At 47.5% G+C, this 23,273-nt stretch overlaps 1 protein-coding gene across 1 annotated transcript; it reads right to left on the bottom strand.

The window, feature by feature from the left end:
• Window positions 1-18,262: 18,262 nt before the first annotated feature.
• On the bottom strand, window positions 18,263-20,970 carry SAT1 (spermidine/spermine N1-acetyltransferase 1). The gene is made up of 6 exons (XM_054272246.1): window positions 20,725-20,970; window positions 20,559-20,610; window positions 20,391-20,474; window positions 19,123-19,224; window positions 18,995-19,035; window positions 18,263-18,778 (listed from the first exon to the last, which is right to left on the bottom strand). Exons 1-6 carry the CDS (start codon window positions 20,788-20,790, stop codon window positions 18,608-18,610), a joined length of 516 nt encoding a protein of 171 aa, XP_054128221.1. The 5' UTR covers window positions 20,791-20,970; the 3' UTR covers window positions 18,263-18,607.
• Between the last annotated feature and the right edge of the window lie 2,303 nt (window positions 20,971-23,273).

Below are 23,273 nucleotides of genomic sequence, written 5' to 3'. Positions count from 1 at the left end.
CCATGTGTTGGGTCAGTCCTGAGACTCTGTCCTCTGTTCTGCAGTGGCACTCAAGGCTGCCCATGCTTGTCCCATTGCAGGATCAACATTGCAAGTAGCAAGTCTCAAAATCCCTCAGTCTCTTTATTATTTATATATAAAATAAAATTCCAGTTACAGAAAATGTCTGGTTTTTCCCCTCCTCCTTTAAACTCACGGATGTGGTGTTGGCACAATCTGAGAGGTTCTCTGGGTGCTGTTGACAGTGCCTGTATTTGTTACCAGCGAGGAAAGCTGACAGTAGTAGGATGTTTTGGCTAACAGGAGCTCACAGAATTGGGAATGGGAACAATTACAATGCCTCTTGTGTTTTGTCTGAGTCCCCCCCTCCTTTCTATACACATCCTCTGCCTCATCAGTGCCAGCAGGAGGTGTGTAATGAAGCATCTGTGAGTTCCTGTCTGCCGGATGGATGGGAATGGAGCTGTTAATGCTTGTTCTTGTTTTTGCTTGAATGAGCAGCACAATGGGAACCAGAACGTTACTGTGGTGGGAACCAGCTATAGAATAACTTGGCTCTTTCCTTATTCCCACCCAGGGGAGGGGAGGAAAAAGTGATGTGGAGGGAAATGCAAAAGGATTTCCAGCATTTTGAAATCTTTGCACAATAAAACCCTTTCATCATTTGCTGTCATTTCCATGAGTCTCTCTTTTGGGGCTTGATGCATTACAAGTTACTGTAATCCAAGTGGCTCAGAGCATTTATAGCTGTGTTGGTGAACCTTAAATGCTCCTTAATTAATCAGTGAATATGAGGAATGGGGGAAGGATAACACGACATACGTGTTTGTGTGATACATTAACTTTCTAAAAAGAGCAGGGAAGAAAATGCAAAGTAAATCAGATTCAAAATGCTTCTAAACATCTTTGTTATTCCATGGTTAGGTATTCCTGTTATTGCATGGTTAGGTATTCCAGCTGAGCATATTCCACAGACTTCTAGAGAAAAACAAACAGACCTTGTCAGTGTGAATGCCAGTCTGTGTGGGCATTGTAAAACAGGCCAACTCTTTTTTAGTACGGGCAATAAGGCATGTGGTTGCCTTAGGCAGAAAAACATGTTCAGGGCATGTTTTTATGATTGTTTTAGGCTGCTAAAGATGTATGTTGATATAGGGAGCAGAGTTCTTGCATGGGGTTTGGGAGGTGTGTGTGTGTGGTTTTGTTTTTACTTGAAACTTGCCAAGATAGTTTAAGCGGGCTTGGGAGGATCAAAGTAGTGTTTTTCTCAGTAGTGGGAAGGAAACTTGGGAAATAGAGCAGTAAATGCTCTGTTACACCACTCCTGTGGTACAAGCATAGATTTGTTTCTGCCCTTAAGATAGTTCTCCACTTATGCATTCTCATATCACATAGAGAATATCTACCATAGAATTGGGAATACAGCTTTAGATGCCTCTGTTTTTTTCAGTTTAATATTATTTCAATATTTGGCATATGCCACATTAGCATTTAAGGATGTGATTACTTGGTAATTCAGTTCTTTGTTTACATATACACATGTGCATGTTTAATAGCTTGGGTTAAATAAATATCACTTAAATGCTTTTCACTTGATCAGGTCTTAATTCAGCATATTTACACTGCTGCTTAAAAATGCCCCAAGTGATTGACATCAAACAGGAATGCTTTTATCTAGCAGGAAATGTCTGCCTTCAGGCACCTGCATACACACATGATAAGGAGATGGTTCCAAAATGTGAGCAAGAGACAGCCTTAGCTGGAATCTTTTCCTTATGTCTACTGGGTTTTATAACTACAGGAAATAAAAAAAAAGTGTCATGCTGGTAAGAGCCCAAGAGTTTGTAAACATTGAACTCTCTTGGCCCAGACGTTCTTAATGAGGAGCAGGAGAGGAGCTGACCACTGCTGGTGTCTATAGATATCTATATGTGTGTGTGTGCATGGAACTAAATTGTGCATGCATGTGTTATCTTCTGCCAGACTTTGCCTGTGGGTATTGCAGTGTAGGCTAAAAATGGTATATTCCCCACCCAAGTGTCATGTTGGGTCATCCTTCCACTTGAAGCTTTTTGGCTTGGTAACTGGACTGTGTGCAGCTGAATCAGTGTTCTGATCTCAGCATCCTTGGCTGCACTGGCTGCAGCAGAGGTTGGGGCCAGGTTGCAGAGGTTGGGGCAGTGCTCTCTCTTAAAAACACCATCTTTAATTGCAGCATGTGAAAGTTGTAGCACTGGAGGTCATCAGGGTCAGAGGATGGCCCTGCATTGGGATGAGGATTCCTGTAGGCAGCATGTCTCATGTCAAAAGTGACAGTGAAGCCTCTCTGTTTGCTGGAAGGAGCATCTCCAGCCTGGAGTATTCCAGTAAGCCCAGGTAAATGTGCACAGTCTTGCAGCCTTCAGTAAACACACGGGATTTTGCCACAAATGTTCATTGCAAAACTCTGGTTCAAACTCAGTCCTCTGACTGCAGGAGGCCCCAGACAGACTTCACATCAGTCATAATTAAAATGTTTTGGAGCGTTTGTCATTGCATCTGCCACCTTCAAGGAGAGCAGTGAAGACCAAGATTGATGTGGAGGGAGTTGCATTTTACCCCATCAGAAGACAGTGCCCTGGGAGTTGAAGGGACTTGTTACTGCTGTTTATTGGCAGAAAAACCTCAGGGTGAGCACGTTTGCTTCCGGACAAATAGAAACTGCTGCATTTGGTTCTTTTCCCCTTGTTTTGTTTTGTTATGATTATTTCTGTACCTTCCTTTGAATTCTGAGCTACTTCTAAAGCCAGTTTTATCACAATAAACTGCTATTGACAAAGAGCATTTTGGTTTCCCACTGGACCTTCCTGGATGCAGCCTCTCACAGCGGTGTTGATGTTGCACCTGGGTGGCCTGGCAGCTGCCTAGGTTAACCCCCTTCCAGAGGGGTTTTGACAGGCACAAAAGCTTCTTGTTTACAAGGAAGACATTTGATAACAATATCTAAACTACAAAGCAGAAGTTGTTTAGTAGAAAAAAATATGTTCCTAATTGTGCAACAAGCCTCTGTCCTCTTAAGTCTGTACCATTAGCTGATTCTGGTATGTTTTGACCGGATATGGTTCTTAAGTTGACTGGAGCTGGCAGCTTCCTTAGTGTCCCTCTGGAGAAAATGTTGGTGTATTGATGCAATTGGAGTGTTTTCTCCTATTTCATGACAGTGAAATTCATCACTGGCTATCTCTGCCTAAAGATGAATGTCTAAGGTGGACTTGAAGTTCATGGATTCCTCCAGTGCTGCTCTCACAGCCTTACCCTTACCCTTTTTCTCCTTACCCTTTTTCTTTGTGTGTGTGTGTGCATTTAAAGGTCTCAATCTACCAAGCAACCCACAAAGCCAGTCAGTCTCATGTGCTGTGTCCTGCTGTGGCAGGTGAACTGGATGCAGTGCTCCATCCCCAGCCTTGGTTTCTGGGGCATGATCCTGTAGTGGATGAGCTTTGCTGGGTCTTCTGCAGGGAGGAGGATCCCAGCTGACTTTGCTTGCAGTGTGCCTGGGACACAGCCATGGCACAGCTGAGCTGTGCTTGTGATCCCGGAGCATTTGTGCCCACTGTGAAAGGAGCAGTGGGGACAACTGGACAGCCTGGTCAGGGAACTTCTCTTTTTGTTTATAGTGTGACTGTAAACATTCACAAGACTCAAGAATTTGATCCAGACTGAAGCTAAAGGGTGCACTTTAATGAGTGTCCAGCTCTTTCTCAGCAAAGCTAACCTGGAGTTGGTAAGAGAGCCCGTGAAGTGACAGCATGGGTCATTTGCTCCACCCTTTTTGGCTGGGGGCACAGAGGCAGTGGCAGGAAGGCTGTTGGTGCAGTCCTTTACCCACGGGGGCTGTGTGGACAAGTACTGGAGGGCTGTCAGAGAGCATCTCATCTTTTCCCAGGGGCTTGTGCAATGTGCATTGTAAGGGAGTAGTGAGTTCAGCCCCTGCGTGCCCGGATAAAAGAATAACCTCACAAGGAGAACTTAATTCTCTCTGCTTCGGCCGCTACAGTGTGAAACCACAGGACCCACCACGTCCCGTACCAAAACCTTCCAAAATCCGCTGTTCTGTGTCCCACTGCATCTGAACCTTCCATGTCTCTGTCTGGAGTACCTTCGTTCAACTCCAGGGCGCAGCACCCGTGCCTTTGGGGAAGTTCAGTCGGTTTCTCTGAACTGAAAGTGAGCCACAGGCCTGGCTGGGAGCGCTGAGGAGCCCCGGAGGAGCCCCGGAGCCTGCCGTGGCCCCGCTCCGCGGGCAGAGGAGGGAAGGAGCCCCGAGCAGGGCGATGCTCCCTCCCTGCCAGCTCTCATCTTCACCCCAGAGATGGAGGCGAGCTCTCACTGCCCCAGGGAAGGGGGGAATGCTGAAACACGAAGCCAGAAATGTCTCCGTGGCTGTATGCACGTACCAGCCAGCGATCCCAGGCAGCCAGCTGGAGACGGCTCTCACCACCACAGTTTTGGCCCCTTTAATTTATTTTTGTTATTGTTAAAAACGGTATACAGAAACATGGGGAGTTTGTGTATCAATCCTCAGTGAAAAGAGATTCTTCCCTTCCCCCCACCCCCTGCCCCAGATTAAGTTCACCAACGTCCTCTTTGTAAATTTAGCAAGCTTCGGACTCACTTCCTTTTGTCAGGAGACCTGAAAGAGCCATTTCCTGATTCGTACAGGGCTCTTGTATGCGCACACTAAGTGCTCATTCATGCCGTGAATCATAAAGGTAACCTCAGTTCAAAGCACTGCTCTGATACTTCGGCGTGGGACCAAAAGAAAAAAAAAAAAGAGAGAGAGAGGAAAAAAAAGAGTTTTGTAATTCAGCACAGCGCGCGTTGAAGTCATCTTTGCATTTACTGAGGAGCGGCGCCAGGGGGGTTTTGCTCTTCTGTCTAAAAGGCATCGTTTACAAACTGGCCACACTGAAACGGGCTGGTGAAAGCACCAAAGGCAGCCCAAAGGATTATGCTTACTGTCGTGTGCCAGGCTTGACACATTTTTCATATCCTGCCAGAGACGAGGAATGGCATCAGGAGTTGCCGCTGAGTCAGGCGGGCCCCGGCCGGGCTCAGCGCGGCGCCTCTCCCGAGCCCGGGGATGGGGCTGGGGAAGCTCGGCTCTGCCACGGGCGAGGGACTCGCTCTCCGGCCTGAGGTTCACCGGCGGGTCAGCGAGGCACGGTCTGTTGTGTTTATCTCTCCTGTACTCGCCTCCGGGTTCATCTGACAATGAAAGGGATGAGCTGTTACTGGCTCAAAGAAGAAAGAAATGCGCGCTACTCGCCTCTCTCTATCCCTGCCAAGAGGGAGCGCCGGCCAATTCATACATAATATTGGAGTCTTCTGCCATTTAGCAGCTTTTGCACAGCATCCAACTGTACAAGGACACGTCCCTGGGGTCAAACAAACTTTGGCTGTACTTCTGCCTTAATGAAGTAAGATCAGTATGATCTCTCCCTGTTCAAGAGAGCAAAACACACAGATGCTAAAATCAGCAACTGTGTTTTCACCAAGAAGAAAACAGTAAAGGGGAAGGAGGCTTAGCTTGTGGAAAAAAAGAGGTAACATAAATGTGAGTGCATCCTCCTTTACTACCACAATCCTCCTTGAACTCTTAAAAAGGCCAGAAATTCACCGGTAGTTTTTTACCATTATTTCTTTTGCAGTATTGTCCCATTTGCAGATGAGGTTAGCCTGCTGAGGAGAGTCCCTTGTTTGAGGAATGTTAGAGGAGCAGTGGTGTAAAAGCACTCTCTGCCCTGGGCTAGCCAGCCCGGGTGACTCACACCCAAAAGTAACAGAACTATGGGAGCAAAAAACCCAAATGATTTTAGGCTCCCAGTGAGTGAGCTAAAGTGCCACAGAGATGTGCAGGTAGAACTCTTCATACCTCAGGCCACGAGTCTCTGAACTAAGATTGTGATGTGCTGTGATCAAAGCCTGATTTTTGTCCTGGAAGGCTACTACCATGATAAACCCATAGCCACCACTTGTAAGCAAACTGCAATAAATAAAATCACAACCACAAAGGAGGTGTGAGGCAGTAATTTTAATTGGTAGTCCTGCGGGGCTTCCTGTATGTTTGTATTTTCCTTGTGGAGTGAAACGCACAAGAGGAGCAGTTTTATTTGCACAAGAGTTCTCCACTCTGCCTGCAGCTGAAAGACTGCTCTGCCTGCAGGAAGGCTGAGGAGCTTTGTGAGACCCATCTGACTGCTCCAGAGGGATGCTCCTGGAGAACAGGAGAGTTCTGCAACATCCTTCCTGACTGGAAAAGTGGGACACTTTCTGATCCATGCAGGGTCTCAGTGCCAGGGTTCCTGGGCAGAAGATTCTGTAATGTTTTCATACTTGATTGTTGCCTTAATTCTCTGCAATAACTTGTTTTCTCTCAGCTTTTTTGTCTTGCTGTGTTTGTGATCCCTCTCTCTGGTAGACTTTCCTGGCTTTTCCCAAAGCACCTCCCTGGCCTGGGGATCCTGCTGAGGTCTTCCTTACATTTCTTCTCTCACTTCAGTAATTTTCTTGAGGAATTCTGGCACCTCATCATCCCTGCTTTCAAGATTTCTCATACACAGATGCTCAAGCTCCTCATATATGATTATCACTTTCAGCTTTTATCACTTTGAAATTTTGGAACAGTGTTTCCTTAAAACTTGGTCAAGAAAACAATAGGCTCACTTTTTAAAAACGTAATTTATTTTAAACATCAAGGTTGTGAGCCAGGTTAATTTTTAGTGATGGTAGCTGTGCTGACTCCGTGGCTGCATGTGACGCAGTGCAGGGGACCACAGCTCAGGAGCAGCATGTCTGGAGCACTCCTGGAGCCCTTATTCCTACACATGTGGTGTGTGGGGCCATGGGTGATGCCTCACATCAGCCAGGGCTGGCACAGGTGCCTGCAGGTTGTCTCCCCACTCTGGCACAGCAGCAGATCTGGGTGGCTGTCCCTAAAATCCTGGAAACAGCAGCTTTGCAGCACTTCTGGTGCCCTGCACCCTGGAAAGGTGTTGTTGTGCCTTGCATAACAGGGACCTAATCAAGATTAGGAGTGTTTATTTATGAAGAGGTTGGCTTGGTGTTTGTTTTTCTAACATTCAGTTTCCTGCTCACGTGCAGGCAGCTACAGGAGACAGCTGTGGTACCCTTGGCCAGGTGAGCTCCTCAACCTGACCTTCCCTCCACAGTGAGTGCAGCCATGGGGACAAGAAACAAAAGAAAAATCAAAACAAGAGTGAGCAAACATGTTCACTGTGTTTTGAAAAGGGCACAGTGAAAACCTACAGTGGATTTTTTTATGCATGCTCTCCATTGTTGATTTTCTCCGCACACTAGTAAGGATTGGTTTCTTACCAATCCCTTTCTCCTTTTTCCCCTTCCCTACTCCCAGCTCAGCAGTCCAGTTGGAGGGGACCACTCACTTCTCCCCAGGTTAAAGCTTAAGGGACATTTCTGTGGGGGACTTGCAGCTGTGTAAGAGGAAAACCTGTTTCTCCAGGATGCACAAAGCTGGAGGTGGGAAGGCACCCAGGGCACAGCCCTCCAAGCCCTGATTTCACTCAAGGTGCTACAGTAACACCAAAGTCTTGTTATGAGTTTTATTTTGACTGCTATAGGTGATATATTCTTTAAACATTTTATTTTTTAAACATTTAAACTTCAGGAAAAGGAAAATAATTTGAGATTTTAAATAAATTTCATAGAGAACAACTTACTTGTAGCAAGGCAATCAAAAGGGGTCCTTGCTTCTGGGATGGAGATTTAGGCAGTGATTTATTCACTTATCTACTTCATTTGTCCTAAAAAAAGGAAGGAAAGAGACAAGCAAAACTGTGTTTATAAGAAAAAAGTTATCTGGGCCTTTTCAAGCATGCCTGTGCTTGAATTAGTGCCCTAATTCTCCTCAAGATTAACAAGCCTGAACCATCGTTATCTTACTGAAAACATAACTAGACACAACAAATATGTCATATGATAATCCCAGTGCAGTGATGGGGTTGGATTGATAAATGTTATTAAACTCTTTGCTGGAGAAGTGCACCAAGTGTTTCTCCTGGGGCATTCCTGAAGGTTCCCTTTGATCAGGCTCAGCAGAGGTGAGGGTTTCCTGCCAAGTGCCAGGGTCCCTGGGCACTATTTACCTTCAGATGAGACACTGGGATGAGGGGTTGTCACAGGGCAGGAAGGACAGACAAAACCCAGTGTTGCAGAGCCTGTGACTAAAAACAAACTGGCAGGTGTTGGGTGCCCGACTGGAATTTTCAGGGCTGGTTTGAAGGAGGTGTTGGCAGCAGTGTTGGGGTGAGCTCACAGGGTCAGGCTGCACAGAGCCTTAGAAGGAGATGGCCCAAGGAAGGGTCTCAAGATGATGCTGAGCCCCCCACCCACACATCAGGTGACATGGGCAGCCCAGAGCACCACAGGACCTCCTGCCTTGTTCACAAAATAAAAGGCACAGGAAAAAGCCCAAATGGCACCCAGCACTGCCCTCCAGGAAAAGAGAGGAGATGGGCTCACTGCACTGGAGCTGTGGCTCAGCCATTAGCCAGCCCCACCACAGGACTCTGTGGGATGTGGGCTCTCCTGCCAGCCAAACCCCCTGTAACACCTCCAGGGAGGCAGGTACCAGCCAGTCCTTGCTGTGGGGACCAGTCCTCACCCTGCTGGGACACAGTCAGGGACACATTGGGGTTCCTGGTGAAGCATGTCTTTTTTTGGCTGGACAAAGGACACGAAACATGGCACTTGGCTGCAATGGGCAGCAATTTCCAAAACAGAGGGTGTAGTACATGCTTCTTATTGGTGATTGTAACTGTCTCCTATTTAATTCTCTAGTCATAGAGTTGTCTCAAGAATAAAACACTTACAATAAATTATTTTATATAAAAATGCAGTGTTTAGTGTCTTCAACACACTTTCTGTTGAAACTGTGAAACTGTTCTATTCTGCTCTGTTCCTTGTGATACAACAACACATCCTTGTGATCTAATCCAACAGCCTGACCACTTCAGGGTGATCAAAAGTCAAAGCAGATTGCTAAGGGCATTGTCCAAATGCCTCTTAAACACTGACAGTCTTGGGCCATTGATCCCCTCTCTAGGAAGCCAGTTCCAGGGATTGATCACACTCCTGCCAAAAAGGTTCCTAATGTCCAGTCTAAACCTCCCCTGATGATGCAGCTTTGAACCATTCCCACACATCCCATCACTGGATCCCAGGGAGAAGGGATCATCATCCCCCTCTCCAGGAGGCTGTAGATAGCAATGAGATTGCCCTTCAGCCTCCCTTTATCCAGATATTGAACAGAACTGGCCCTAGAACTGAGCCCCGAGGAGCACCAATGGTGACCAACCACATTCACTACAACTCTGAGCCCTGCCCTTCAGCCAGATTTCACCCAGCCCACTGTAATCCCACTCATCCCACAGCTGGACACGAGCATTATAAATTCACTGCTACACCTTTAATGGATACTACTCAAATAACTTATCATGATCAGGTGCAACTCATGTACTGTTTCTGCACATTATCCCTTGGGTACTAACTGTATGTGCTGTGAATGAAGTCAAACACCACTCTATATTTGTGGGAAAATTCTTTTAACTATGGCATTAACGGGGCAGAACAAGAGGAACTCACTCACACGGATGTGAGTCACACATAACTCTGAGACTATGTGATTAAATAAACTATGAAATAAAGGGGATTTAGGTAATGGTGTCAGCTCTGCTGGATGCCCATGGAGGCTGTTCTCTGGTGTCACAGGGAAGGCTGATTAGAAGTCAGCCCTGGACATCCTGGCTGTACTTGTCTGGCCTGGGGTGGTGGCTGAGTTTGCAGTGTTTTGGTAAAAGAGACTCTCTGGAAAAAATATTGATGTTTCATGCCAGCTGCATTGCAGAGTGCTGGCTTTGGGAAGACTTGCTGCTTCACTGCAGGGTGCTGTATTTCTTCACTTACAAACCCAGTGTATGTTTTACCCATGTGAGACAGGCAGCCAAGTGTGCTGCTGTCCAAGGCACTGTAACACACCCTTGGCCTTCATGCTCCAGTCTGAAAGTCTCTTCAGACAAGGCACTTCCCTGTCTGAAGGAGAAGTTTGAGCTTCCTTTCCCTGTGATGCAGAGTAGCTGCTGAGGGGGCCCAGCAGAGAGCAGAGCCATTGCCAGCCCTGCTCTGCCCTTGGCATGCCCGTAAGCCTGGGGAAGGATAAACCCACCCTTGCCTCCACGTCTGCCTGTGGAGGTTTCTCCTCCATTGTGCTCCCACCATGTGGCCACTGAGGCCACAGCTGTGGCTCTGGCTGTGGTGTCGCAGCAGGCACTGAATCCTGACTGCCCAGCTCAGCCTCACTGTAGGGAAGCAGCCCCAGACAGAGTCAGGCTCTCCTCAAACACGGTTTGCCATGTCATGAGACTGCTGGGGCTCAGCCTTCCTGGAAAAGGGCGCAGTCTTGGCATTGGCTGGCCTGGTGTGTGCCCGTGTGTGTGTGTGTGTGTGTTGGCAGGTGCTGAGCCTGCAGGTGTCCCCCACGCTGCAGCCAGGCAGGTTTTGCTGGCTGCAGTCTCACCAGAAACAACACTAGCAGGATGTGACACTTGGAGCTGTCTGTGGTTGTATTCTCAGGCATCTCCTGTGGAGTACTCAGTGTGACCTTCAGTTCAGAGCAAGTGCTTGGGCACCAAGGGGTTGAGAGCTTCCAGCAGCTCAGGGACACCTCTGTGCCCCTCTGTTCTGTACCAGCTCCCACAGAAACTCCTCTGAAACATCCTGCAGCACCTGTGATGAGCTTGGTGCTACTTAGAGCTGTGTAAGACCACCAGCTTGGAAAAGATAATGAAAGAGGACCAGCTGCAAGTGCCCCTGTGCCCATGGTGCTGGGGCTTTGCACCAGGGCAGGGCAGGCCAGCCAGCTGAGGGCCTGTGTGTGCACTCTGGAAAGGGGTGAAGGCTGACCCAGCACAGCCCATAGCATGCTGGTGCTTCTAAACCTTTTATTGCAAGCTGCAAGAGCCTGAGGTGCATTTATATTTTATTTATATTCTTTACTTCTGTAAACAGGGGCACCTGCTGCTTTATAACTTCAAGGAAAGGACCGTCACTGCTTGGATCCAAAAGGCTCAACAGTTTCCTTAAGAACAAGCAGGAGATAATGTCACATCCTTCTCTGCACCTCTGCTTGCTTTTAGACCTGTGTGAAAGGACCTTTCATCTTTGCAGTCCTGTGCTTATTGCAGAAAATACCCCAGCTGAGAAGCCAGATGGAAGCCTGTGTAAGGGGAGCCCCAGCTGCCCAAACTGCTGGAGAGGCACATGGCTCTGGGTGCCTAGAAGCAAACCTGGCCCTGCCTGGGAGTGAAGCAGGGATGCCTGAGTATGTTGAGCTGTGGGGGTGAAAAGTGCTTTGGCTTTTAACAGCAGAAAATAGCTTGCTGACACCAAGCCCAAATGGCAAGTAAAGGAGCTCTGGGGTTCTGAGTCCCTGCAGGACTCCTCTAATCAAATTTCAAATTGTGATGATGGCAAACCCAGCATGCAAATACAGAATAATCTTATTACTTTGTGCTGAGAAACTCATGCCTATAAATCCTGAGTATTTGCTTACGTAATTTATTTTTGTTTTCCTTTGGGATTCTTTAGCCTTGTCCTGACTTCACTGTCATTTGGACCAGCTGTACTTTGTAAAGCAGTGGACTTTGGTTTATCACCCTGTTTTACAGTCTGGCAGCTTTACAGCTTTCAGAGAAATGTAGTTACATAAAATGGGTGTGCTTTCTTGCCTAGCTAAAGCATAGCCACCATTCCTCAAAATTTCAGCTAGTTTTGGTTTTGTTCAAAAGTGGATCAATAAGGTGTTATTTCTTTGATCCTAGCACTTGTTGCTGCCTTCATCTGCCAGTTCTGCCTGTTGCTCTTCAGCAACAAATAATTCCTGTTCCTACACCACCAAATCCAAAATTAGTACTTGCTAATCCATTAAGTTATGCGTAATGGCATCAATGGGAGGTAAAAATAATCCAGAAATTATTAATGTATCCCAAGAATATGCCTCTCAGGCTTCTGATTTTGTGAAATAAGTCTTACAGTTTGTTCTGATTACATTATCTGGAAAGAAAAAAGCCTAAACTGTCTCCCTTGATGCTGCTTCCTCTGCTGGGTGTGTGATTTCCTGTGGCAGGCTGTGGTCAGCCCCCGCACCTGGCCTCCTTCAATGTTGCAGATCTCTTCTCCTGCCTCCTTTTTAATTTACATTTTCTGCCCCAGTGGCAAAGCTACACCTCTGTATGGAGGTTATGACCTCTAGGAGTGCTGAGGGCAGAGTTTGACCCATCTCTCTGTGTTAAATTTGAAAAAGGCCCATGTACCTGCAAGTGTAGCTGTACACACTGAGGCAGGGGTTGGAAATGTTCCGGAACATTGTACTAGGCCGTGGCAGGAAGCTGGCTGGGACAGAAACCCAAATGCTGTCATGTGAACTGATTGCAAAAGGCACGAGACTACAGACCAAAACTACAAGTCTTGTTTCCTCCTGCTCAAGGTGTGTGGTGCTGTTTGTGTGTTGGTGACTCAAGTGGGCCAAATCTGGAAGTTCAGCGAGATCACAGAGAGCCCAGACTGGAGTTTGCTCAGCATGAGAGCAATAAAGAAACTCTATTCAAAGGTACCTCCACAGTGGTATCTGGGTGTCCAATTATAGTAACCAGCTTTCCAAAGTCTCACCCAGCAGTTTTATCAGTGTGTTTTGAAAATAACACTGCAATATCCAGTTACTTGGAAATAGTGAGCAACTGGATAAAGCTACCGTGTCTCTCACGTTTTTTTCTGTGTGGAAGAAAGTTTCTAGTATGAATGCCAGGGATTCATGTCTCATCCCTACACAGTGGGTTCCTAGGAGGTGATTGTGAAGATGTAAACCCACCTCGTCATACTGTACAGCAAACTTTCAGGAGAGGATGGGTGCCTCGTTTTGTCTTACCAAAGCATGTTATCTTTAGTCTGTTTTAGTGGCAAAGGGAAATAGTTCAAGAAAACGGAGGTTTCTTTTTCCTTTGAGTGGATGTGACCATCTGACACCTGCTATATCAACAATCGAAATACGCAAAGTTTGGAACAAAACAAACAGAACTATGTACTTGAGAGCAGTTTCTGAACAAAGTGTTTGTTTTCCATCCTCACAAGCAAATTATCCCCTGGGGCTTTTTGTTTCTTTCTTTGGCCTGAAGCAAATCTGTGAAATGAAACCGAAACTGGTTTGAAGATGGAATTTCTTCCCCCGCACTCACTATTTTCAATTGAGGTGTCTACCTGTGCTTTATTCTGTTATCAAACACAGAATGTTTCTGATCACAGAAAAAGTCAGAGCTCAGCAGGCAAGGCCTGAGGGTGAGGAAGAGATGCATTTTCCAGTGCTGCACTGGTGCTGGGCTGTGCTCCTGCCCCAGAGCCACATCCGTGTCCTCAGCCTCATGCTCTCTCCTCACAAGCTCCCTGTGGGAAAAGTCTGAGCTCCCGATGGGTTCTGTAGCCCTCCATCAAGGTTGAATTTCCCAAAACACGTCTGGACAGCAAAAAAGCTAGCCAGGTCTTGGTGAGAGAAAGATGGTGAAGTTAGAGCCTGCTCTGAGTTTGCAGCAAGATTAAACATTAGCAGCGGGCTCGGTGCTGCTTTGCTGCTTGGTTTCAGACAGCAGCTGAGGCCTTTCTTTAAATTGCAGCCACTTCTCTGACACCTGAGGTTAAAAAAAAAAAAAATCAATTAAGCAATCCTGCCCAGGCAAGCAAAACGACCGGGCACAGCCGAGTTTGTTGCGTGGGGTGAATTATTTAAACACGCAGGTTTGGTCCTTTGGCGCTGCCGGCCGCCCGCCCGCCCGCCCGTGTGAGGGCCCGAGCTCAGCTCAGCTTCCGCTCCCCGAGGGCCGCAGAGGGAGAGCCCGGGGAGCGAGCGCTGTGGGGAGGAAGCTTGAGCAAACCGAAGGAAATAAATCTCCTGGTCAACTCAAAGAAAGGAGGCACGACACACACCCTTGGGCTGGCCTCCAGCCGGGGCAGCGCTGCCTGGCGGGGAATCAGGCCGAGCTTTCCCGAGTCCCGCTCCGTACGGAGCTGGTGTCTGCCCTGAGCTGACACCTCGGCTCCCCCGGGCCGGGCTCCAGGACGGCGACTCTCCCAAGGCAAAACACCGAGCAGGAATGCACTAAAGCCCCCATACGCTTTTTCACAGGAAAAGTTTGCATTGGCTTTTTGAATTACATCGACATCGAAGGCTCTTTACAAGAAGAGAGAGGGGGAAGGGTTGTTTTTCTCACATATATTTTAACTTATGTAGATAAAAAAAGCCGCCTTCCACTATGTCGTCGCTATGGCTACGGCTCGGATCATTGTGCAGGAGCCTGTGAACAGGAAGGGCCAAGCGGAGAGGGGGGCGGCGAGCCCGGCGCTCCCCTGCACGGCCCTGACGCATCCTCCGGCCGCCAGTCTGTCCCCAAGGCCACCCTTCTGTCCCCACCCCATGGGAATGAGGAAACTCTGCCATTGCGAAACGTCCCGCTGGCTGGCTCAGCCTGAGGAGAACTTCCCGGGGCACGGGTTAGAGAGGGAGAGCGAGGAGCAGCTTTGCGCCTGGAGATGTTACCGGCGCTGTGACGCTCGCTCCCTCACTCTCGCCCCGAGGCAGGCTCGCTGCAGCCGGGCACAGCGCGGCGCCGGCTCACCTGCAGGGCACCTGTGCCTCTGCTGCCGTGGGCTCCCACTGCGGGACACCGGCCACCCGCTCAAAGCCAGCTGGTGTGGCTCAGCCCCCACCACAGGCTGGCTTTCAGATTGGCCGTGTGATTGTGGTCCTGGAACAGAGGAAAGCCACAGCAGTTGAGGTTTCTCCTGCACCTAAAGCCACAGAAAACACTCTAATGTATGTCTCAGTCGTAGTTCCAGAGGCAGTTTGGTCCTCCCGTAGCTTGAGGAAAAGTTATGAGGAAATTTAAAATTGGTCTGTTCCTGACCCATGGCATTACCACATCACTGTTGGAGACTCTTATGAGAACTTGAGAATATTTCTGCTGGTTTTAAAACCTTGCCTCTGAGTAGGATCTCAGGAAAAGTCATATCTGAAAGGTTGGTCCTTGCCTTTCCTTTCACGTGTGAATGCTTAAAATTATCCCCACTGGCTAGAAAAGGTCTCCTCATTTAGCACTGCCTCACTTGTTTTCTGTGACTGCCTGAGACTCCATTCCATCAGAATTCATTTAGAAAATGCAATGGTAAGCCACATAGGGAGAAGACAAACAAGATATGATAAACAAATTTAAATTGATTGAAAATTTGACTAAGCTGCTTACTTTTCTAATTATGATGCCTAATTAGTTAGCTTGTTCCATTCAGTCATGCAGCTTTGATAGCTTTATTGTGCTCCAGAAGTCTGGAGCCTGAGATTTAAGCAGGCCTGCCCTAGATATCTAATGAACTGTTAATTTCAAAATAAAACCACTCTTAAACTACTCTACTAGCAATCACCTTCTGGTCTGATAAATGGAGCCAGAAGCACAAGCTTAAAATAACTTCACAACAGATTGCACTAGGACTGAGATGCAGGAGATGAGATGAGGTTAATGTAGCTTACAGAGTAACCAGTGAAGTTACTACATCTTCACCAAGGAGAAGACATAACACCCTGATGCTCAGTGAGAACTGCTAGAGACCATCTCCTCTTTCCCATTCTGCCTCCATCACCAGCTCTTGGGCTGATTCCTTGGCTATGCTTATTCTCACTTCTTTTGGCCTACTGAATTCCAGTAGAGAACAGGGTAGCAGCAAGGGTAGGGAGGTTTGTAGCCTGTCATTTAATCTTCATCCAAGTGAGAAACAGATTTCCACTCCCTTTGGGTAGGAGAAGGATTGAGCCTCAGGCTGCTGTGTGTGGTGTGAAGGCTGCCACAGCTGCTGAGGTGCTGCACAGACTGGGGCAGTCCTGGAATTGTCTCATATATTACAACAGTTCTATTATCATTATATGTTGCCTAATATATCAAGAGTTCTTTCATCATTATGGTGCAAGGGTTCCATGTCCTCAGAGTTTTATACTGCCTTGATGTTTCTCATAGGCAGCTCCTTTGAGCACTGACTATTCCTGGTTCTTGCAGCAGCCATCTGACTTCTCTGACTTCTCTGACTCCTCTTTTGTACCACTAGTTCTTATTGGTTACAGGTGTGGCCTGTTATCATCCAGCCTGCTCCTAATCTTTAGTAATAGGGTCCAGCTGCAACTCATTGGGGGATAAGATTGCATTCTACATTACCTCCTACACTGGAAAGGGATGTTTCTTATGCAGAACCTGACCTGCTCAATCAAGGTAATTTTCATGACAGATTCCATTCTCAGTCCAGCTGGAGTTAGTCCAGATAAGCCCTGGAACCATATCACAGAACCATGGAATGGTTTGGGTTGGAAGGGACCTCACAGGCCATCTCCTTCCAAGCTCCTCCATGGTCAGGGATGTCACCCACTAGACCACATTGCTCAAATCCAGCTTGGCCTTGAATCTTCCAGGGATGAGACATCCACAACTCTGGGCAACCCATTCCAGTGCCTCACTACCCTCACAGTAAAAATGTCTTCTTACTAGCTAGTCTAAACCTGCCCTCCTACAGCTTAAAGCCCTCTTGCCCCTGTGAAAGGTCCCTCTCTAGCTTTCCCCTTTAGGTACTGAAAGCTGCTGGGTCTCCCTGGAGCCTTCTCTTCTCCAGACCGAGCAGCTCCAGCCCTTTCAGTCTGTGTTCATGGGAGAGGTGCTCCAGCCCTCTGATCATCTTCATGGCCTCCTCTGGATTCACTCCAGCAGGTCCACATCCTTCTGATGTTGGGGACCCCAGGGCTGGATGCTGCACTCTGGGTGGGTGTCACCAGAGTGGAGCAGAGGAGCAGAGCCCCCTCCCCTGACCAGCTGCCCACAGGGCTTTGGATGCAGCCCAGGACATGGGCTTTCATTGGTTTTCTGGGCCACAAGTGCACATTGCCAAGACAATGCTGAGCTTCTTGTCCACCAATGACTCCAAGGAAGAGCTAGCTTCTGCTCTCCTCCAAGAGCTCCTGTATTTTGTATTAGTGTTTTCACTCTTGAAGCAACAGCTGATAGCCAAACCTCACACCTGGGCAGAGCTGGCACACTGCTGACTACACATAAGCTAAAAACAAAAACAAAACAGAAAATAAGAACAGTTTCATGCACAGCTCTCTGTTGGCCCTGGGCAGTGATACCTTTTTCTTAAAATTAGTTCAGCATTTCCCATGGCTGAAGCAGTCAGTGCCCACTGCTCTCTAGGATGAGGAAACATCCTCCATGTGACACATGATTTATGCAGTGACCAACAGGTTTAAAACCTTGTTTTATTTAAACCAGTTTATGTTACAAGGCAGCTAAGTCTCTTCCCTTCTTTGAAGTGAAAGCAATGCTGGCCAAAAAAGCCTTTTATTGCAGGGTTTCCAGAGAGCAAGAGGAGAGCAGCACAAAGTTTGCAAGCATCCACTTTCATCATCAGCTTATGAGATGTGCAAACAGTACTGCAAAGTTGTTAATTTGTTTCAAAGACAACGAAAAACTTGCTGAGCAGCATTGCTTTCACTTTCTACTGTACAAAGGCTAAAAAGCAGAGGGCTGGTTTCCTACTGCTTAACACAGCACTTACAGCTCAGCACAGCACTGAGGCTCAGCAGAAATGCTGAGCCTGATGTGAAATCATGATCAGAAACACATTCCACCTGAAGCATTTGAGTGTGGTGGTTTAGGAATCACATAATTGAGCTGTAAATATACTTTCATTTCACATGACCAGTCAGAACCAATTTTTTGTTACTCAGGCCTTGAAACCACACCAGGATGGATCTTTCCCTTCAAGGCTATGCCCTTCCAGCTGAGGTGCTCTGCAGGTAAGGCCCAAGGAAGGCAGTCCCAAGCTCTGGACTTTCTGGGTCAGCTGTCCAGAGAGCAGCAACCTCATTTAGGGACTCCAGTTGTATCTAAAAATACAGGTCACAAGGCAGAATGCCCTGCACCACCAGGGGTTGATCTCAAACCCTTTCAAACAGTCAGGTGCCACAGGCACACAAGTGCCCTTTTATCCCACTGGGACCATGGTAAATCATTTAACTTGTGAGAAGGCTGACACCAATCCAGTCTTTTGTTAATCTGTGTGTTTTTTGATGGAAAACTTTATATAAGAATTGAAGTCAATACTACTGCCATGAAGTGAAAACACTATTTTATTTTTATAAAAGGCAATAATTAAAACAAACCCTACCAGTGTGTACATTGTACACATTTGAATGACACTTACAAGAATGAAGTCTCCATATACAGGGATTACAAGGCCACACTGGTAAAGGATGCACACAAGCACATACTGAACTTCACAGATGCCTCAGCTCCAGATCACAGTACCATTGCTCTATAACCACACCTGCACTGTCATTGTTAGCATCCACACTACTTTATTCCACTACAAACTGTACATACACAGAAAGCAAGAAGTTTATTCAGAGAGCACGTATATTCGCAGAAAACATTTATTTGCTGGAATGAATAATCTCTCACTCTTCTGCTGCCATCTTCAAGAGATACTTCTTGTCAATCTTGAAGAGCCTCCAGCCCTCCTCGGTGGACAGATCTGAGGCGCCCCTTCTCTTGTAGAACCTGATGGAGGGCTCATTCCACTCGGCCACCAGGAAGTGCATGCTGCTGCAGCGGCACTTCACAGCCACCTGCAAACCAATGCCACACGGTCACAGTGCCCAGGGACAGCCCCAGGGACAACCAGCCACATTACTCACAACTGCACACCACCACAAGTCACTGAGTTCATGCCAGCAGCCACTGCAGCATTCCTCACAGTTTACCAGACTCTAAGCAATGTTTTAAGCTGTCTAGAGTCCCGCCACCTCCTTTAATTCTTGTTTAGACTTAGCACTTAGACATACCTGACTCAAGTTCTTCAGAATTTCTGACCCAATACCAAGTCCTAAAAAAAACCAAAAAACAAGAAGCTTAAGTTTTAAATCTACAGAAGCTCTATGGGTAGTAACTCATCTAATTCTGCAATAGGTACCTCTGTACTCAGCCATCACATAAAAATCTTCAAGGTACAGCAGTTTTCCAATCCATGGATCATAAGTGAAGTAATACATGGCAAAGCCCACAACGCATGTTTCTGAAACAAAGGGTGTAACTTCAGCCAGATAGAACTCTCAAAGTAAAAATACCTTAAGTTTTACATGCATGTTTAAACATACAGATTCTGAGACATGCAGACATTTGATACTAGGTTACAATTAAAATTGAAGTTTGAAAATAAGCACACAATTGTAAACACAAGTTCTGACAAATTTTTATCAGCCTAATAAAAAAAAGATAGCTCTGTTCATACCCTGAAATCCTCAAAAGCACTGTCACAGTAAGTACAAACATGGCCTTTTTGTACAAAATAATGCACACCCTACTGATTCACTTCCAGTCTGGAAAACAAGTACTTTACACAGCAGCTCACAATCTAGATGATTGCCCCAGCTCTGCTCCCTTAGGAATAATCTGTCAAACCCTGATCCTTCCAAGTATATTCCTCAGTAACTACTGTGCCAGAAGGCCTATTTACAGGCCACCTTCACAGCAGCATTTCAAGCACTTCCATTTATGCTTCCACTGAGCATCATGCTGTTTTCTTTGCCTTCAGCAGCAGTAAGTCAAGATAAGTAAAGTAGCAGCTTCAATTGTAACTCTGGCTCAAGAGAGAAGAGAAACCAACTCTTCCAACAAGAGCCCACTTGGACATAAACCCTGAGTATTTTAACTACATCTGCCATAACACTCTGCACATGCTCTAAGAGAAGCGTGCAAACAGGTTTCTGCCATCTACTGTGTCTTTGGTAAAGGTTTGGGAGTAGCACTTGTCCCTGTAGGCCTTACCTCATATTATGATCATCTACTTTATTGTGTAACGGATCTTTTAGTTACCTCCCCGCCCATCCATGTACACAGAAGGGCCATGTACATGGCGAAGCTAGAGACTGTAACCTGAAGATTGGGGACAAATTAAAGAAAAAAATGTGATTTAACAGAATTACATAAAGGTAAGTCAGGGTCAAACAAGAAAAGCCATTTAATAATTGGAGTCAAGCACATTATGTTATACCTGATCTCCCATGCTTCCAGGATTAGCAACCACTTCAGCAGAGTATCACTATACATTATTGAATTTTATCAGTTAACCTAGTCCTCCTACCCCAGTCCACTGGTGGAACCTCATCTACAATCATTAATATTAAGCAAATGATGCTTCTGTGTATTTAGCGTCCAAAAATAAGTATCAGGAAGCTTTACCTTCAGACGACCACTGGTCTTTAGGCACTTCTGCAACCAAACAGTGGTAGAAAGGGTGCTCGCCAAAACCATCCTCAAGCAGCTCTAGAAAAGCAGAATACACGCGCACCTGAGCCACAGGCGCTGTCACTCGGCCGCCAACCGGGTGAGCTCCTGCACTCTCCCTACCTTTCTCAGTTAGCACCACCTGGTCCTCCATGTCCTCATATTTCGCCAGTTCCTGGAAGAGAAGGAGGATGTGAGCGGCCTCTCCCCACCCCCGTCCCTTGCGCAAGAGCTTGTTTTGTTTTGCTGCGGCCCCGGGCAGCGCTGCCCCCCCGCATCCCGCCCGCACCTTGATCAGTCGCAGCAGCTCGGGACAGTCCTCGGGACGCGCGGCGCGGATGCTGAACGAGGCCATTTTCGGCGACGCTTCCCCCTGCGGCCCCCTCGGCTGACGAGTCCCCGGTGTGTGAACAGGAGGAGCAGCTGTTTCTTCATTCGTGTCCCGGGCGCGGCGGCCACCTGCGGTCAGTCAGGCTGCGAGCATGTCCCGGCGGCGTTCGGCTGCTGGCGGTCCCGGTTCGCTTCCGCGGCTTCCCCGGCTCGGAAAGTGCGAGCTTAGGCTTCGGCCGCCGCATTTAAAGACGTCCTCGCCCCGCCTTCCCCGCCACCGCCAATAGGAGCGCCCGCGGTGCTCGCCCTCAGCCAATGGCCGCGCCCCTCCCCGGAATGCTGCCCGGGCTTGCCGGCAACAGCTGCGGCCGTCTCGTGACTCGCCCTCCCCCCTCCCTCCTCCGCGCGCGGCGCCCCCTGGCGGGGCTGGGCTGCGCTGCAGGGCGAGACCCCGGCGGCTCTCCCTGGGCGGCGGGACCGGCCCTCGAGGACTCCCGGCACCGCCGGCCCTCAGGGACCCCCGGCACCGCCGGCCCTGCTTCTCCCGGCACCGGCTGCCGCGGAATCCCGAGAACCGAGCCCGACAGTGCCCTCAGCGCGGGGCTCGCCCTGCGCGGGCGCCGCGCAAGGGCCGTGGCGCCGCCCTGGCCGCAGAGCGGGGGGCGGGTTGGGGTCAGTTCGTGCAGCGCTGGGGGCAGAGAGGGAAAAGAGTCTCGGTGTTTGCAGGAGACGCGGAGCACCGATCCGCATCCAGCCGGGGCGCGGGGGAGCGTGTCTAGCGCCCAGGTACCCCCCCGGCAGGAGCGGCCTTACGGAGAAAGGTTCAAAGCACTGAAGTTTAACCTTGGGACTGGGACGTTTCCCAGGCTGGAAACCGTCCCACCGTGACCCGCCTGACGGGAGGGGAAGGGGCTGTGCTGGCAGAAGCACAAAGGAGTGGGTTTAAAGCAGGGGATCTGCCAGGAGTCTGCCGTAAGGGAGGCTCCGACGCCATCCCAATGGAGGTATGGATGTCTCTGAGGAGAGAGGTGGGCGTGATGAGGAAAATTCCATCTGATAGACTTAACAACATGACTTTGGAGTAATTCTCCTCAGCCCTGTCCTTCCTTTGGATATTACCTAGAGATACTGCTGGATGCTGAAGAATGAGCTGGATCATGATCTCAATGACCGTGGGGTCCACGGACCTCCAGCTGGGCCACCCAGAGAAGTGCAGCTCTGTGTGGTTTTGTTTTCACCCTCTTCTATTAGCTGTGCCACTGTCATGTACATTCTTAGATATCGTAAAGGAGCTCTTTATCTTTAATTTAGCTTAATTTGACTTGTTTTAAGAGTGGTTTGGGATATGGGAAGACACTAAGTCATGCTGCTGGCTCTCAGAACACACCCCCATTTTTTCATGTATCCAATAAGCTACAAGGTTGGCCCTCACTCAGACAGAAGGACCAGCATGGAACATGATGCTGCAAGAGGATTGTATAAAGAAGTGTGTATAAAGTGTGTGTTCGGGTGGCTGCTGTTAGCACACAGTGGAAAGTGCCTGAAGGCCTGGGAGAGTAATTTAGCATTTATGCAAACACCCTAACTGGCTTGCTTTACCCTCTACTGGAGCAAGAACAGAGATGCCCAAAGAACAGAGTGTTTCCATATCACTAAGCAATCACCAGTGGCTAGTTAAAATTCATTTGATGGGTTAAAAGTTAAAATTTATTTCATGGTTTGTGAGTCTGGAAATCCCTCAAGACAGGGTGTTTAGTAGGGAGACTGAATCTGAATAAACTACCAAAGAACAGACTCAGCCTAAGAACATACCTTTAATGAATACAGATATTTTCATTCCGTAGAAATGATTAAACAGGGATCAGAAATGGGAAATATTGTCTCTGTGAGAGACAACATCTTTGTGTTGTCTCAACTCTCTTTGTTTTGCATTTCACAATGAGGAAGTCACACTATCAGGAAACCTACTGCTGTGTAAGAAAACAAAGTGCCTGGTTTCTTTCTTCTCAAGTCAGAAAAGTCACATGATTTAGAAGTTGAAGTCTCAGCAAAAAAAGACCCAAACATTTTCTCCCTTGGCTGTTTTTGAAAGTCCTGCTTTAATTTGCTCAGAAATATGCTGATATTGTGTTGCTCAAATAATACAGTTCATTTGATTTAGCTTTCAAATCCACAAGGCAGAAGGAAAAATGTTTTAAAAAATTCATGATGTGTCAAAAAGTTTCATTAAACAATAGGAAATGCATAGAATTTAGTGAAAAAAAAATAGCTAATTAAGATATCTAGATCTCAGAGACTATGGTACAATTATTTAGTTATGTATTATTAGGGGAATTTTCCCAGAATAAGTAAGTTTAATAAGAATGGTAAGAATATTTTACAAAAAGGCTCCAAAAGACCTCAGTTTGTGAATTAATCAGACTGATTTGGCATGTGTTTTACAGCTTCTTCCCTTTGTCTCTGGTCTGTTTATCTTTGAGCAGGTTTCATGTCATCTTGACATAGCTG

Source organism: Melozone crissalis, unplaced genomic scaffold (genome assembly GCF_028551555.1).
Source record: "Melozone crissalis strain CALT ecotype California unplaced genomic scaffold, PUWL_Pcris_2 ptg000013l_1, whole genome shotgun sequence".
NCBI classification, from domain to species: Eukaryota; Metazoa; Chordata; class Aves; order Passeriformes; family Passerellidae; genus Melozone; species Melozone crissalis.
The sequence above is the reverse complement of the archived record's forward strand: the minus strand, read 5'-3'. Positions and strand labels throughout refer to the sequence as shown.

Coding starts and splice junctions, on each gene's coding strand:
- SAT1 (XM_054272246.1), bottom strand. CDS start 20,790: ATGGCCTCGTTCAGCATCCGCGCCGCGCGTCCCGAGGACTGTCCCGAG. Junction 19,036..19,122: donor TGTGATGGCTGAGTACAGAG/GTACCTATTGCA, acceptor GGTTTTTTTTAG/GACTTGGTATTGGGTCAGAA. Junction 18,779..18,994: donor TTCTGAAGAACTTGAGTCAG/GTATGTCTAAGT, acceptor ATTGGTTTGCAG/GTGGCTGTGAAGTGCCGCTG.